At 35.0% G+C, this 14,178-nt stretch overlaps 1 protein-coding gene across 1 annotated transcript in view; it reads left to right on the forward strand.

The window, feature by feature from the left end:
- CALM2 (calmodulin 2 (phosphorylase kinase, delta)) overlaps positions 1-13,254 on the forward strand; it is a 14,446-nt gene extending 1,192 nt beyond the window's left edge. The window contains exons 2-6 of the mRNA XM_006778623.2: positions 4,480-4,510; positions 11,503-11,646; positions 11,736-11,842; positions 12,146-12,281; positions 13,031-13,254. Of these exons, the coding sequence (XP_006778686.1) occupies positions 4,480-4,510; positions 11,503-11,646; positions 11,736-11,842; positions 12,146-12,281; positions 13,031-13,059 (447 nt within the window). The 3' untranslated portion in view covers positions 13,060-13,254. The remainder of the gene's footprint in view (positions 1-4,479; positions 4,511-11,502; positions 11,647-11,735; positions 11,843-12,145; positions 12,282-13,030) is intronic.
- Positions 13,255-14,178: the final 924 nt, after the last annotated feature.

The raw sequence follows: 14,178 nt of genomic DNA on the forward strand, positions 1-14,178 counted from the left end.
GTTCATTTGTGCAATAATGGCCTCGTCAAATACCGGAGTATGATAGAAGAGTATTTGGAGGGCAGGGGATTTTAAAAAGCGTTTTCCTGTCACTGGAGACCAGAACTTCTGTTTTTAAAAAAAATCTAATGAGGGCGGTAATTTGCAGTACTTAGTTCTTGGTTCCTTCTGCCAAGTAATTACAGCGATGGGTGTGTCCAGGAGGCAAGGTGACATCTTAAACAAGAGTTGGAACTCCTTGCCAACTGAAACCTTCAGCCTTAATGGGTGTGGGGAAAGGACTTCATCTTGGTTAAAACTAGTGCTCATTTAAGTTTGATGCACTCGTTCCATACTGATATTTTTAAGTTATTATGAGTTTGTATATGCTGGTTGAACTTACTACTGTTTTATGTGAAAGTACATTATGGGCATGTAATTGAAGTTCTTAATTATGAGGTAAATTTTAAAATGTTTTTAAATGAAGGGTAAGATTGGTTTTTGTTTTTTTTTCCACACTGGAATAGGTTTTTTTCCTTGGTGATGGGTAGAGCTTATCTATGCGTTCTTTTGCCCGTGATAAACTTTTAAGTTACTGTTTGCATCGTTGATGCTTTGGGGGTTTTTTGTTTGTTAAATTGACAGTCATTAATTATTTAATTTGGAAATTGTCCTCTTTAACTTTATTAAGACTTGGAGATTTAAAGTTAGAACTCTGACAAGTTAAAAGAAAAAAAGTTATATAAACTGGAATACGATTGCTCACTTAGCTCTTAGGTTTACATATAGTCGATATATGCTCTTTGAAGGGGGGAGTGCTTTAAGAAGACTTAAGGGCTGGGGTGGTTAAATAAAAAGATGCGAAAAGGTAGAAAATGTTGTCATTTGTCTAAATAAATAATCATTATTCCATCAAACTGCAAGGAGATCTATTTCTGTTAGACTGAGGAAATTCACTATGGCTCTATTAAAATGCAGGAAATTCTAGATTCAGCTAGAATGATCAAATTAGGCCCTTGGTAAAGGTCCTAATTTTTATAAAGTAATTTGATGGGTTCTTTTTTTTAATCCAAGATGCTATATATAGTAAGTACTGTTCTACCGTATTACTGATAAAATTATTGAGCTAATTTAGAGACTGCTTTTTATATAGGTAAACAATTCTGAAGTTGTAGGAAAATTTTAATTATGAAGCTTATATCTAAGTAGGACTTGGAAGAAACAGGAATGAATGAAGGATAGAAGTTTGTGTGCCATTTCAAGCCTATGGATTCATCCATTTACTTAGATAAGAATTTTGGATCTTTTGTATAAAACCTTTCGCTAGGTGAGCTCCAAGAGTACCCATACCTACTTTTGAGAGCCATTTAGGAAATATTTAATAGGTACATAATGCATTCACTTCAGGTCACACCTAGTCTAGATTAGTGTTTCTCAATAGGTGAATAAATCACCTGTGGTTTTGAACCTGAGAGTGAGTATGCTAATGCCTGGAAGCTTTCTCTGGCATGACAAGAGCAGTAGGAAGAAGTGTAGAAATAGAGTAAGAACTAGTCAGCCCTCTAATGAATTATCCTTTACTGAGATAAATACACATTTTATTGAGCTTGAGTTTTCCCAAAAGTATAATTCTTGTAGTTCTTCTAAGTAAGAAGATGTCACTCTCCATAGACAGAAATAAGAAACAAATTGATTCGGTGTAGTTGGGAAAGGCTTACAAATTAGAATGCTAGGAAGTGTTGTGTTTCTGCTTTTAGTAGGTTTTAATCTGAATTGTTTAATATAAAGATTTGTTTGATATAAAGATTACTTTAAAATCTTGAACTCTGGGTTAGTAGTAAATATGAAAAATGTCTCTAAGTTTCTCGAAACACTCCAAACAAAAATCACACAGTGCTTTTAGGTTATGTGAGTAACTTAGGCTCCCATGTACTTAGTTTATTCCTTGAAGCTTATTTTTGATCTTTTCTAAGATTACCTTTGCCTAGATAGAGGTAGGGAGCTGGACAAGATGATGTGGGACCATTAAATTTGGACTTCCAAAGAAAATTGAAAAATTTCTGTTTTCTTTTATAGCTAACATCTTTGTTTCTTCTTGAGCCCTTAAGCTTTCTTATAAACGAGCTTCCCCAAAATCTTCCCCCAACCATGTTTTCAGAACAAACCCAGTGTCTACCATTCTGCACATAGCCCATCAATCCATCAGCTTCCATACATGCTACATTGCCTTCCACATCTGTCCCTGGACTTCAACTGGTGGTTTCAGTTTGTGGAAATAGATTTTCTCAGCTTAAAGTTTAACATGAAACTTGGTAGGTTTGTTGTAAAGGTCTTGATAATACTGTGCATGCATGTTTACCTTCTGTGTGGAAGTTGAACTAGTTAGGTTAACACTGTAGGTTCTTTGATTTATTTATGTAAAATAATTATCACTAAACTCTCTTGGCCAGCCTTTGACATAGCTTCTAATTTACTCTACACAATAACCCTGTTAGGTAGGCATTACTGTGTTAACAGGTGAAGTTGATTTAGAGGTTGAATAACGTGTCCAAGGTGTCACAGCTATTAAGTTGCAAAGCTGGGATACTAGCCCCATGATGACTCAAAGCACTATGCTTTTTCCTGTACCATACCATATTGCCCTACCTTCAGAAATTATAGAAATCTTGCAAAATGAAATCAGACTAGAAGTAAATCCTCGTAGGGGTGGGAAACCTTTTTTCTGCTAAAGGTCATTTGGATACTTACGACATTATTCGTGGGCCATATAAAATTATCAACTTAAAAATTAACCTGCTATATTTGGTTAAACATTTAATTAACTCACCCCTAATGCCTTGGCATGGCCATACCAAATGATTTCTCGGGCCTGACATTCCCCATCCCTGTAGCCTTCAACAAAGGAAACAACTCAGTGGATTTACTGGGTTTTAAATCTTTTTCCTAGGGAAAACAATCTGGCTGATTTTATACCAGATTGCTGGAGATAATTTATTTTATACATTTTTGCATTTGAACTTAATTATTTGCTCTTCAATTTTAATTATCAGGCCTTTGGCTTTTTTTCCTTTTTAATTTTTAAGAATGGAAATGAGTTGATTGCATTGAGATCAAAGCAAGCAGGGAAAGAAACATCTGCTTTGTTTCTCAAATATTCTCATGCTGTCCCCTAGAGAAAATGTGATACTATTCTACATTAAGGTGTTACCCTTTCTGGGGATCTTTTTACTTAAAAAGAATGAAACCAGGCATTGCTTTTATTTTCATACCAAAAACGAATGGATTAATCATAGTATGTTTGACTTCATGTAGGTATACATACTAGATAGGACGCTATTTCTTGTCAATGCCTCCCAGAACCACATAAACAGTTGTTTCATGGGTATGTATACTGATAAGCAGAGAAATGTCTAAAGATGAAGGACACATGAAGAACAAAGCCTTGATATTTTGCAGATATCCTTATATATTATGTTCTTTGAATTTTAAACTTAGAGGCATTGGATAGTCTAACACCTTAATGTTTAATCCTCACTCTACTAGCTAACCAATACTGTATTCCCACTCCCGGAAATAGAATCTGAGTCCTTCTTTCCCCTTTTGTAAGATAGGGAATAAGAACACCATTGTTTGGTTACTATGAAGACTGAATAAGAACAACATATAAAATGGTTTTTGCAAATGCCTGAAAATAGGTTTGTTGTTTGTTTTTTAAAAAAGCAAGAACCAGTAACTTTCCCCATGTGCTAAAGACATCACAAACCTTAGGCTCACTTTGGGATTTCAAAAGTCAAGAGAAGATGAGAGGCTGGACTTACTTAACATTTGGTAAATAATGTAATTCAAGTGTTCAGAATCCTGCATTCTCTGCAGTTGCCTGGCAGGTGAAGAGGAGTAAAAACTGGTAGCTTTCATGTTGCCCCATCCAAGACTGTAGATTTTAATCTTTTTAATAATGGGAGTTTTGCTTCATTTTGAGATTTGGAAAAATACTTTTATGTCCAATTGATGTGTTTTAGCCATTTATGGGGGCAATTTTGACCATAGTCCGTGGGCATTATTTTTGGTTCAATGGAGATTTCTGGTAATAATTTGATATCTACCAGAGGAGGTGAGCTTAAGTTGAGGTATGCTAATTTTGAAAAAGGAAACAATGATTCTATTGGATTCTCTCTTTAATTTAGAAAAACTTCAATTAAACTTTTTAGTATTCCAGATATTTTTGTGTGTGGTTTTTTTTCCAATTTGTGTAAAATTTACTTTCAAACATATTCTGAAATACTTTCCTTATCTTAAATTTGGGGTCAAGACTGTTTAACTTTGAATGTAAACCAGATGTATGCATTTTCCACCTACCCTGTGTGCTTATTGCTGGTACTAAGAAATGTTGAACTAAATGAAGTTTATGAAACATGCCAAGCCTTAAAAACTTTTAAAACTTGTTTTTGTAATTGCTAACCTACATAGTCTCAAGTCACTTATCTCTTGATCTCTTTGTAGGCTGACCAACTGACTGAAGAGCAGATTGCAGGTGAGAAATAATTTGCCTAATTGTACCTGTTGGATTTTATTATAAACTGAATAGCTAATCCAAAATGAGATACTTGTATGAAAAAATTGACTTTGATCTATATAGTACATAGCAAATGGCTGTAATGTAATACAGTAATTGAACCTGCTTTGGCAAGTGAAAAGGTAAACTTGCCTGAGAAAGATGTGTGGGGCTAACTGTAATTAAAGACATGTTTTTAGGCTGTTTTTAGCCATGTTTGGAGCCAGGTGGTGGTCTTTTGTTATTGTTGGTTATCTTACTTTAAAACATGAATTCTAAGCAGTTTTTAATACTGTAGCTCCAAATCAGTCTCTACAAGAGGGCCACGTCATGTAACCAATAGGTAATTTGAAATGTAGAATCAGAAGATGAACATTGAATTTACGCCATTGTAAAATAGCTAATATTTTAACCTTAGAATTGCATGTATAGTCAGGGAATAACCCATTTTTCCAATGAAAAACCTAGATCTAAAGGTTAGCATTCTCTTTTACACATGTAATTATGTCTTATAAAGTAGTGACAGCTATTTAAATGAGCTTAAATCTTGTCTCCTTTGGTTTGCTATGGAAATACATGAAATTGTTACAGAAAACTTGATGTCATGTTGTCTTTATGACATACATTAAACATTAGTATTTTTTATTTTATTCTAATATGTGAGATGTCTGATTAACATTAAAATGTTTTGGAAACTTACTAAAGTTTTGCTTTTTTTATGCAATATTGAAATGTCTTTCAAATTCTATTCTTTCACTTCACATTAGAGGCTTTTGTTAACACAAGCATCAAGCAGTTTTAACTGCTATAATTTTCCTGGTAGGCAAGGAGTTTGAAGTGCTCAGAAAAACTGAAGCATTTTTTTAAAAACATTTTATTAATTTTTTTACAGAGAGGAAGGGAGAGGGATAGAGAATTAGAGACATTGATGGGAGAGAAACATTGATCAGCTGCCTTCTGCACACCTCCTACTGGGGATGTGCCCACAACCAAGGTATATGCCCTTGACTGGAATCCAACCTGGGACCTTTCAGTTCCCAGGCCGACGCTCTATCCACTGGGCCAAACCTTAGGGTCTGAAGCATTTTTTAAAAATATTTTTATTGATTTCAGAGAGGAAGGCAGAGGGAGAAAGAGATAGAAACATCAATAATGAGAGAGAATCATTGATTGACTGCCTCCTGCACGCCCCCATTGGGGATCAAGCCTGAAATCCCAAAATCCAGGCATGTCCTGACTGGGAATCGAGCCATCTTGGTTCATAGGTCGATGCTCAACCACTGAGCCACCCTGGTTGGGCTGAAGCAATTTTTAATGCTAGAGAAAACTGAGAAACACAGAACTCAACTATATAGCCCATTTAAAGTAAATAAATAAATAAAACCACCCTTATAAACACAAATTTAAAGGAGGCAGGCATCACTAATCTGATATTTATCATGAATATTATTTGATAGGATTATATAAGGTAGAAAGCTATTAGCATTAAGGACAAAATTTATGCAGGTTTTATGTTTAATTGCTGTGTGGATTTGATTTAAACCTGGGATTTGCTTTCTAGGGTTGGTAAATTGCATGTTGGTTTATATTATTTTTAAATGTAACAATGAAATCTAAAATTATCTGAAATAGTTTTTGATATATCCTTCAGGAACTGACCTCTGCACTATCTAATATTTCCATTCTTAAACTCTTACATTCTCTGATATATCTGGCCTCCCTCTCTGTCCAGTTAGGTAGTTGTGCCTATTGTACACAGCACAAAATGTTCACTTTAAGGTAGAAAATGTGTTAGTCAAAGTGCCTGTCACAGAGTTGGTGTTCATTATTGCCTTCCCAAACACATTCATTATTGCCTTCCCAAACACACGCGCCTCTTTAAAGAAAGATTGTATCTGTGAGATATAAGAACCTTCAATGACTGTTATAACATTTTTATCAAGAATAGTTGTAGTTCATTGGAATATTGTCTTTAAGACAAATTCTGTCATTTCATTGACTTCCATCCTACAATTAAATTTCAAATGGGAATGGAGGAAAATATATTGTAGATTCTCTCCCTACCCTGCCTTTTCCTCGACTTTTAAAGGTGTTCCTTAGACCCCAGGCTTTAATAAACCTCTGAACATTTAGGTTAGAGGAGCCAAAGCTTTTATGCTGCTAATAAAAATCCTGTGAGAGCAGTGACCTTTTTGTTTTCTCTATTCCCAGTGATTCCCATAGTAAGGACTGAGTAAATACTTCTTGAAGGAATTTTATTTTCAAAGAGGACTGTGACACAAAAAGTGTTCTTAGAACACTACCTTACCCTATCCTAAGAATTATTCTGTTTCTTCCAAAAATCCCTTCCTAAATTTGGTATGTTTCAATGTCCACCTTTGAGGTAAACACAGATTTTGTCTTTATCTGGTAAATTATAATCACTAGTGACCAGTAACATCCTAGCATCTAAGACCTGCTTGTTGAATGTTAAGCTTCATACATGTAATACAGCATTGAATATACTAAAGTACTTTTAAAAGCTATTTTTATCTTTATGTGACCATCATTACTACTTCAGATTTATTTAGAGATTTTAATAGCAAATAACTTGGTATAGAAAAAAAGTGTGCTTGTTGTTTAGGTGGTTACTAGTCTTGTTTACATTACTTAGTCTTAAAGAGCAATCTGGAACAATCTTAGTGTGATTTCACAAGTTAATTTAATTTGACTCTGCCATGAAGTCATTAGTAGTTGACATTTAGAGGACTAATAAAAAAATGTAACAAGAATTTTTCTTTTTAAAATTTGTGCCTAAACTGTCATTGAGCTTTCAGTCAAGGTCCAGTGTAGGGATAAAACTTGGTTGATAAATATATTAACTGTTCTCAGTTTATAACAATTACAGAGTGCCAACAAGGGATTAAACTAAATACATAAAAGTGAGTAGGCATTTGATTTTTCTTTAGTTGTAATTGTTTATTGATAACCTATTTTTAAAAAATTATAGACTTATGTGATATAAATAACTGGAAAAGGGTCCTGGGGTTGCTGATGAACACATAAAACTTAAATAATAAGTTTCCTGAAAATTTCAACTTAGGCATAACTAGAATGGATTTAGAGGAAGGTCCTATCAATTGTGTTGAAGATAGCTGTTGTGTGTGACATTCAGGACCTCTTGTTTTCTTATTGTGTACTTAGTTCTGGGTTTATATTTGAAGTCATTCCTGACAATTACTGTTTGGAATGACATGCTTCTGTACATGAAGATTATGCTAGTTCTGAAGTACAGGTGGTGAGCTATACAGGCAGGTGAATTTAAATGGTGCTTTTGAGTTTATTATTTCAAGGAATTTTTACAGGTATTTCTGGCTCTTTAAGAGTTATTAGATTTTAAGACTTATTGAAACTTAGAATACACACATAAATTAATACTATGCATATTCCAGAATTTGGCTTTAAGTTAAATCATATCCTATATAATAAAACCCTAATATGCAAATCAACCGAATGGTGGAAAGACGGTCACTCTGATGCACACTGACCACCAGGGGGCAGATGCTCAACGCAGGAGCTGTCCCCTGGTGGTCAGTGTGCTCCCACAGGGGGGGCGCCACTCAGCTAGAAGCTGGGCTCTCGACTAGGGAGTGCAGTGGCAGTGGCGGGAGCCTCTCCAACCTCCACAACAGCGCTAAGGACCTCTCGGGGGATGTCCGACTGCCCGCTTAGGCCCGCTCCCCTGAGGGGTCCTGGACTGTGAGAGGGCCCAGGCTGGGCTGAGGGCCGCCTCCATTTGTGCACTGGGCCTCTAATAGTAAAGTAATTATAGATACACATTGCGAATTTCGCATATAATGGTGGTGTTAAATGATGCCTGTAGCTAAGTATTACAGCAGAGAATGTAGTATAAACAAATTACAATTCTCCAACTCCTCTCATTTTCTTGTAGCCTAAGTTATTAGGTGATAGGTGCTATGTGTTCAAACCCTAATAATGGTTTGCATATTTCTAGTCATTATTTCTACATCCTGTTTTTTTTTTAAAAACATAAATGTTTTCATTAAATTCTTCTATTTGTGGGGTTTATTGATCTATTTTTGTCATTGGATTGATCTATATTAGTACTATATACTATTTTCATAACATCGAGTACTTTGGTACTAAGCATTGGTATCAGATGATTTCCTCTAAAAACAAGTATGATTTAAATGAATGAAACTCTGTTACAATGCAGCAAACCACAACTAATCAGCGATATCTGATTTAAACTAAGCAATTCAAAGATTTTAAGTAGAATAAGCAGAAACAAGTAACATGGTAATCAAAAAAGGCAAATAGGCCCTGGCCATTGGTTCGAGTGTCGGCTCAAGGACCAAAGGATCTCGGGTTCTATTCCTAGTCAAGGGTACATACCTGGGTTGCAGGTATAAAGAACCCAGGTAGGAGGCTATCATGATTGTCCAGGCAAAAGTTGATGGTGCCATTATTGGTTGTAGTGATGAAAAAATATCCAGTAGTATTTAAACAGCAGAGTTCAACAGGACTTGTTGACAGATTTTAGGGTAAGAGTTTTCTTGCTTTAGGTCAGCCAGAGGAGATGTCTGTCCTGTAGGAAGTCAGAAATAAAGGATATTATGTTGAGAGAGATGTGTATACTAAGACATGAAATCATCATTATAAGTGGGCATAGATGAAATGGACAAGGAGAGAAGAAAGGATGAGAGTTGGTCACATCTACTTGGAAGAAACAAGTAGGAGCCAAAAACCTTTGGCATTGTAAGATAGGATATAAATCAAAGTACTATTGTGGAGGCCAAGAGAAGTTTGAGGGTTTTTTTTTTAGTATAATTTTGGATACTGCAGGAAAATGAGATCATCATTCTCTTAACATTCATTAAGTACTTACTTGCCAGACCTAGTTTTGAGTGCTTTACATGTAGTGACTATGTTCTTAAAATAAGGAATTAGGTATGTTATCCCTATTTAACAAAAATGAGCAAGCTGAGGCAGAAAAAAAGGTCTAGTAACTTAATTTGCTGGAGGTTACATTTCTAATAAGTAACAGCTGGGATTTTTTTTTCAATTTTTAAAATATATTCTATTGATTTTTTACAGAGAGGAAGGGAGAGAGATAGAGAACTAGAAACATCGATGAGAGAGAAACATCGATCAGCCGCCTCCTGCACACCCCCTACTGGGGATGTGCCTGCAACCAAGGTACATGCCCTTGACCAGAATTGAATCTGGGACCCTTGAGTCCGCAGGCTGACGCTCTGTCCACTGAGCCAAACTGGTCAGGGTGCAGCTGGGATTTTTAAGCCAGCAGTTGAGTTTCAAAGTCTGATTTGAGTTTCTATGCTTTATGGCCTCACATACTGACACATACTTGCTGGATTAGGCACTTAGATCGTTCTTGGTGAACCTAGTATTTTCAGCGGATGAGCTGGAGCTGGAAGCAATTTTAATACTTGGTTGATAGAGAAGAAATAGATATGAGTAGTGGTGCCTTCCAGAATTTGGGGAGAGATAAGGATAAGGACTTTAAAGGAAAAAAAAATTTATGTATATATATATATATATATCACTAAGGTTTGAGTTTAGTTTTAGGCAAAGAGACATAAAGATAACTAAATAAATTAATGGCAAAATCAGTAGAATGGTTGAGTTCAGAGAAGAGATTATGATAAATGAAACTTTGAGGTATATGGATTGGAGCAAGGATAGATAGGGGATAAATAGACTTGGACTGTAAGACAAGGCACACCATTTCTTAAATATGTATCAGGTATATATTTTCAAATGTCTTAGATATGTTGGGAGAGCATATGGCTCTTGAACTTTGGGACTGTTTTTGTATTTGCTTGCTGATAGGGTTTATTACAGAAAGTACCTTGAAAAGTACTAGGTTTTGTTAGCTCATTTATCTGACCTCACACAGTCAGATTTAATCTCTGCTTTAGTTTCTCTGTAAAATAAATGGTAAGCCAGGTATTGTGGACTGTCGCTCCAACAGCTTCCCATGTAATCTACTGGTGAAATAAAAGTAATGCAATTTTGTAAGATCTTAATTTTAGGCAACAATATATTTCACTCTTTTACAAGTTTGGGGTTATATAATGTAAAGAAAGGTCTAAGATATCTTTGTTCTCAATAATACAGCTGAAACTGGCCATTCATATCTTGATCATCTCATTATCATCAGTACTATAGACTATTTGGTGATAGACTCTTCCAGAAAAGATAACTTAGCCCATTGGCATATTATTCTGAAGTCTAAAGTTTTTTGTTTTTAATTTAGTAGGTGATGAAGTAGACTTACTTTTTGAGGAGTATTATAAACATAATGCAAATAGTATAGTTGCTCTATAGAAATGTGTTTGGAACCAACTATCTTTATTTTTCGGTTCTGAGTAAAGGTTAAATCTGTAATTTTGAATTGTGTTCCACAGAGCAGCTTTAACAGAAAATAGAGAAGCCAGTCATTTGGGGTTTTGATTCTTTTCCTTTTAAACGCAGAATAATAATAAGGGTCTAGATCAGGGGTCCTCAAACTTTTTAAACGGGGAGCCAGTTCACTGTCCCTCAGACCGTTGGAGGGCCGGACTATAGTTGAAAAAAAAAACTATGAACAAATTCCTATGCACACTGCACATAACTTATTTTGAAGTAAAAAAACAAAATGGGAACAAGTACAATATTTGTGGTCCGCGGGCCGTAGTTTGAGGACCCCTGGTCTAGATATTGCAGTTCCTTGTAAGATTTTAGATGAAAAAAATTTCCTAGTAGATCAATAGGAGCATATACTGGTATGATTAGGTAAAGATGTTTAAAATGCTACAAGTGGCTTTCTCATCTAAATCCTTCAGAAATCAAAATTCCATTTCAGGTGTTATCTTCATATATATCTTTAAGAGTTGACTAATACATTTCATTTAGGAGGTTATTATTTGTTGTTAACCTGTACATTTGGATTGTGGTCTCTCAAACAGAATTCAAAGAAGCTTTTTCACTATTTGACAAGGATGGTGATGGAACTATAACAACAAAGGAATTGGGAACTGTAATGAGGTCTCTTGGGCAGAATCCCACAGAAGCAGAGTTACAGGACATGATAAATGAAGTGGATGCTGATGGTAAGTCTGTTTAATTTTTGTGTTTGGGGAGTGGGAAGTTGAAGTGACATTTAAATTCTATTATGTTTCAACGAAACAAACCATTTCAGGTAATGGCACAATCGACTTCCCAGAATTTCTGACAATGATGGCAAGAAAAATGAAAGACACAGACAGTGAAGAAGAAATTCGAGAAGCATTCCGTGTGTTTGATAAGGTAGGTTTTCAGGGGCTGGATTTCTTAAATTTTAACTTGAGGATGAAATGAAGATAACAGTTCAGTATAAGCTCAGGTCTCCTAGTTAAGTATTGCATTAATCTTGTGGCAAAGCAGGTATCACTTGGTTTTGGAACTAAGACGTAGTGCTTGGCTCTCAGTGATCTTTAATTTATAGGTCAGTTGTTTGTAGATTTTCTTTAGTTTGTGTGGATTTCTAAAGTATGTTTTTCTTCCTAATGTGAAATTTAGTAAACTTCTATTCCAAAACTATGATCTTAAGTATTTTAATGACTTTTCTAGGATGGCAATGGCTATATTAGTGCAGCAGAGCTTCGCCATGTGATGACAAACCTTGGAGAGAAGTTAACAGATGAAGAGGTTGATGAAATGATCAGGGAAGCAGATATTGATGGTGATGGTCAAGTAAACTATGAAGGTAAGACTTTCACTGTCACCATCTCATTCTCTGCTTTGACTTTACATTTAGAGGTACTAGGTAATCTGATAGGTCAAAATTACTAACTTCCTTACCCCATGAAGTTGTTAAAACTATATTTTCTAACCTTTTTCTAACCTTTTGCTATTTAGAACATGAGTACAGACTAGGTAACACCTCCTGTTGCCCAAGAACATTTTAGAGCTATTTATTAGGTCCTACTCCTATACCAGGGACCTGCAATTTAACAGGATTCCTGGTGGTTGATTTTATATGCACATTAAAGTTTGAGAACACTGTACTCTAAACTGTGCTAAAACAATTTTTGTATAATGTTTGTGGAACAATTTGAAATGCTTCCAACTTTTAATTTCAGGATCCTCAAAGTGAAATTAAGGTGACTTTCTTTTCTTCATTGGATTCTCTTCCTCTATTTAACAGATTTAGTCTGAAACTGTTTACATATGCTTCAGGTTAAGAAGTATCATTTGTAATACCAAACTAAGCAAGAATACTTTTTATTTATAATAGCTATCTAAAGCATTAATTGGGTTTATTTGTTAATAATTTTGGTTTGTGAAGTTCCAGCTTTGGCAGTTAGTTAGCTTTCCTCATATAGTTAACTTTTCTTATAATTTTGAGGAAAGAAAGAGGAATAGAGATTGCTCAGTAATTGAGTAAATGTGATTGATTTTGTCGATCTTTTGCCATTAACTGGCTCAACTTTTTGTGTATTTCTTCTTTTTCAGAGTTTGTACAAATGATGACAGCAAAGTGAAGATATTGTACAGAACGTGTTAAATTTCTTGTACAAAATTGTTTATTTGCCTTTTCTTTGTTTGTAACTTATCTGTAAAAGGTTCCCCCTACTGTCAAAAAAAATATGCATGTATAGTAATTAGGACTTCATTCCTCCATGTTTTCTTCCCTTATCTTACTGTTATTGTCCTGAAACCTTATTTTAGAAAATTGATCAAGTAACATGTTGCATGTGGCTTACTCTGGATATATCTAAGCCCTTCTGCACATCTAAACTTAGATGGAGTTGGTCAAATGAGGGAACATCTGGTTATGCCTTTTTTTAAGTAGTTTTCTTTAACCCAACTGTTGCTCTGAATCTGAGTCATTTCATTCATTAACTTTGGGTTGAATAATTTTGAGAATCAAATGATGTTTGTATTAGGAACACAATCTAAATCTGGGAGGGGTGTGTCATTATGTTTTAACCTCTATTTCCTAATGTTTTACTCATTGTGCTTTTTAAAATACATATATATTTTACCAAGTTCAGGGAGGAAAGGAAAGGGAGAATGAGAGAGAAACATTAATGATGAGAGAATAATTGATTAGCTGCCTTCTGCACGTGCCCCACCAGGGATTGAGCCCACAACCTGGGCATGTACCCTGACCTGGAATTGAACTCTGACGTCTTGGTTCATAGGTCCACACTCAACCACTAAGCCAGGCCAGCCGGGCCTAGGGCTATAATTTTAAACCTTATCTTCAAATCTTTACCATATTACCTGTTCTTTATTAGCAGGGTTATGGTAATCGATAATTATTTTCTTAGTACTATCTGTAGCATGTTTGCTCTCAGATAATTATAACAACATCATCAGTATTGTAGTTAAAATTGATCCTGGAATGTAATTTTAATTAAAGATCTGATGCATAGCAAAAGCTTGCCAAGCTCTACTTAATCTTGTATCATCAAAGAAAAATGCTTGTTATGATCACTTTTAAATTTTTCCCAGTAGTATTATATAATACAATGTTATGAGAACATTTTCTTTATCCTATATGCTTAATCTGTTTGATTGGTGAAGTCCTTGAAATCATTGACCCATTATACTGTTTCTATTTTTGGTATACTCAAACTATTTTCTCTTCTAGATGT

This window comes from Myotis davidii, unplaced genomic scaffold, assembly GCF_000327345.1.
Source record: "Myotis davidii unplaced genomic scaffold, ASM32734v1 scaffold6, whole genome shotgun sequence".
Taxonomy (NCBI): domain Eukaryota; kingdom Metazoa; phylum Chordata; class Mammalia; order Chiroptera; family Vespertilionidae; genus Myotis; species Myotis davidii.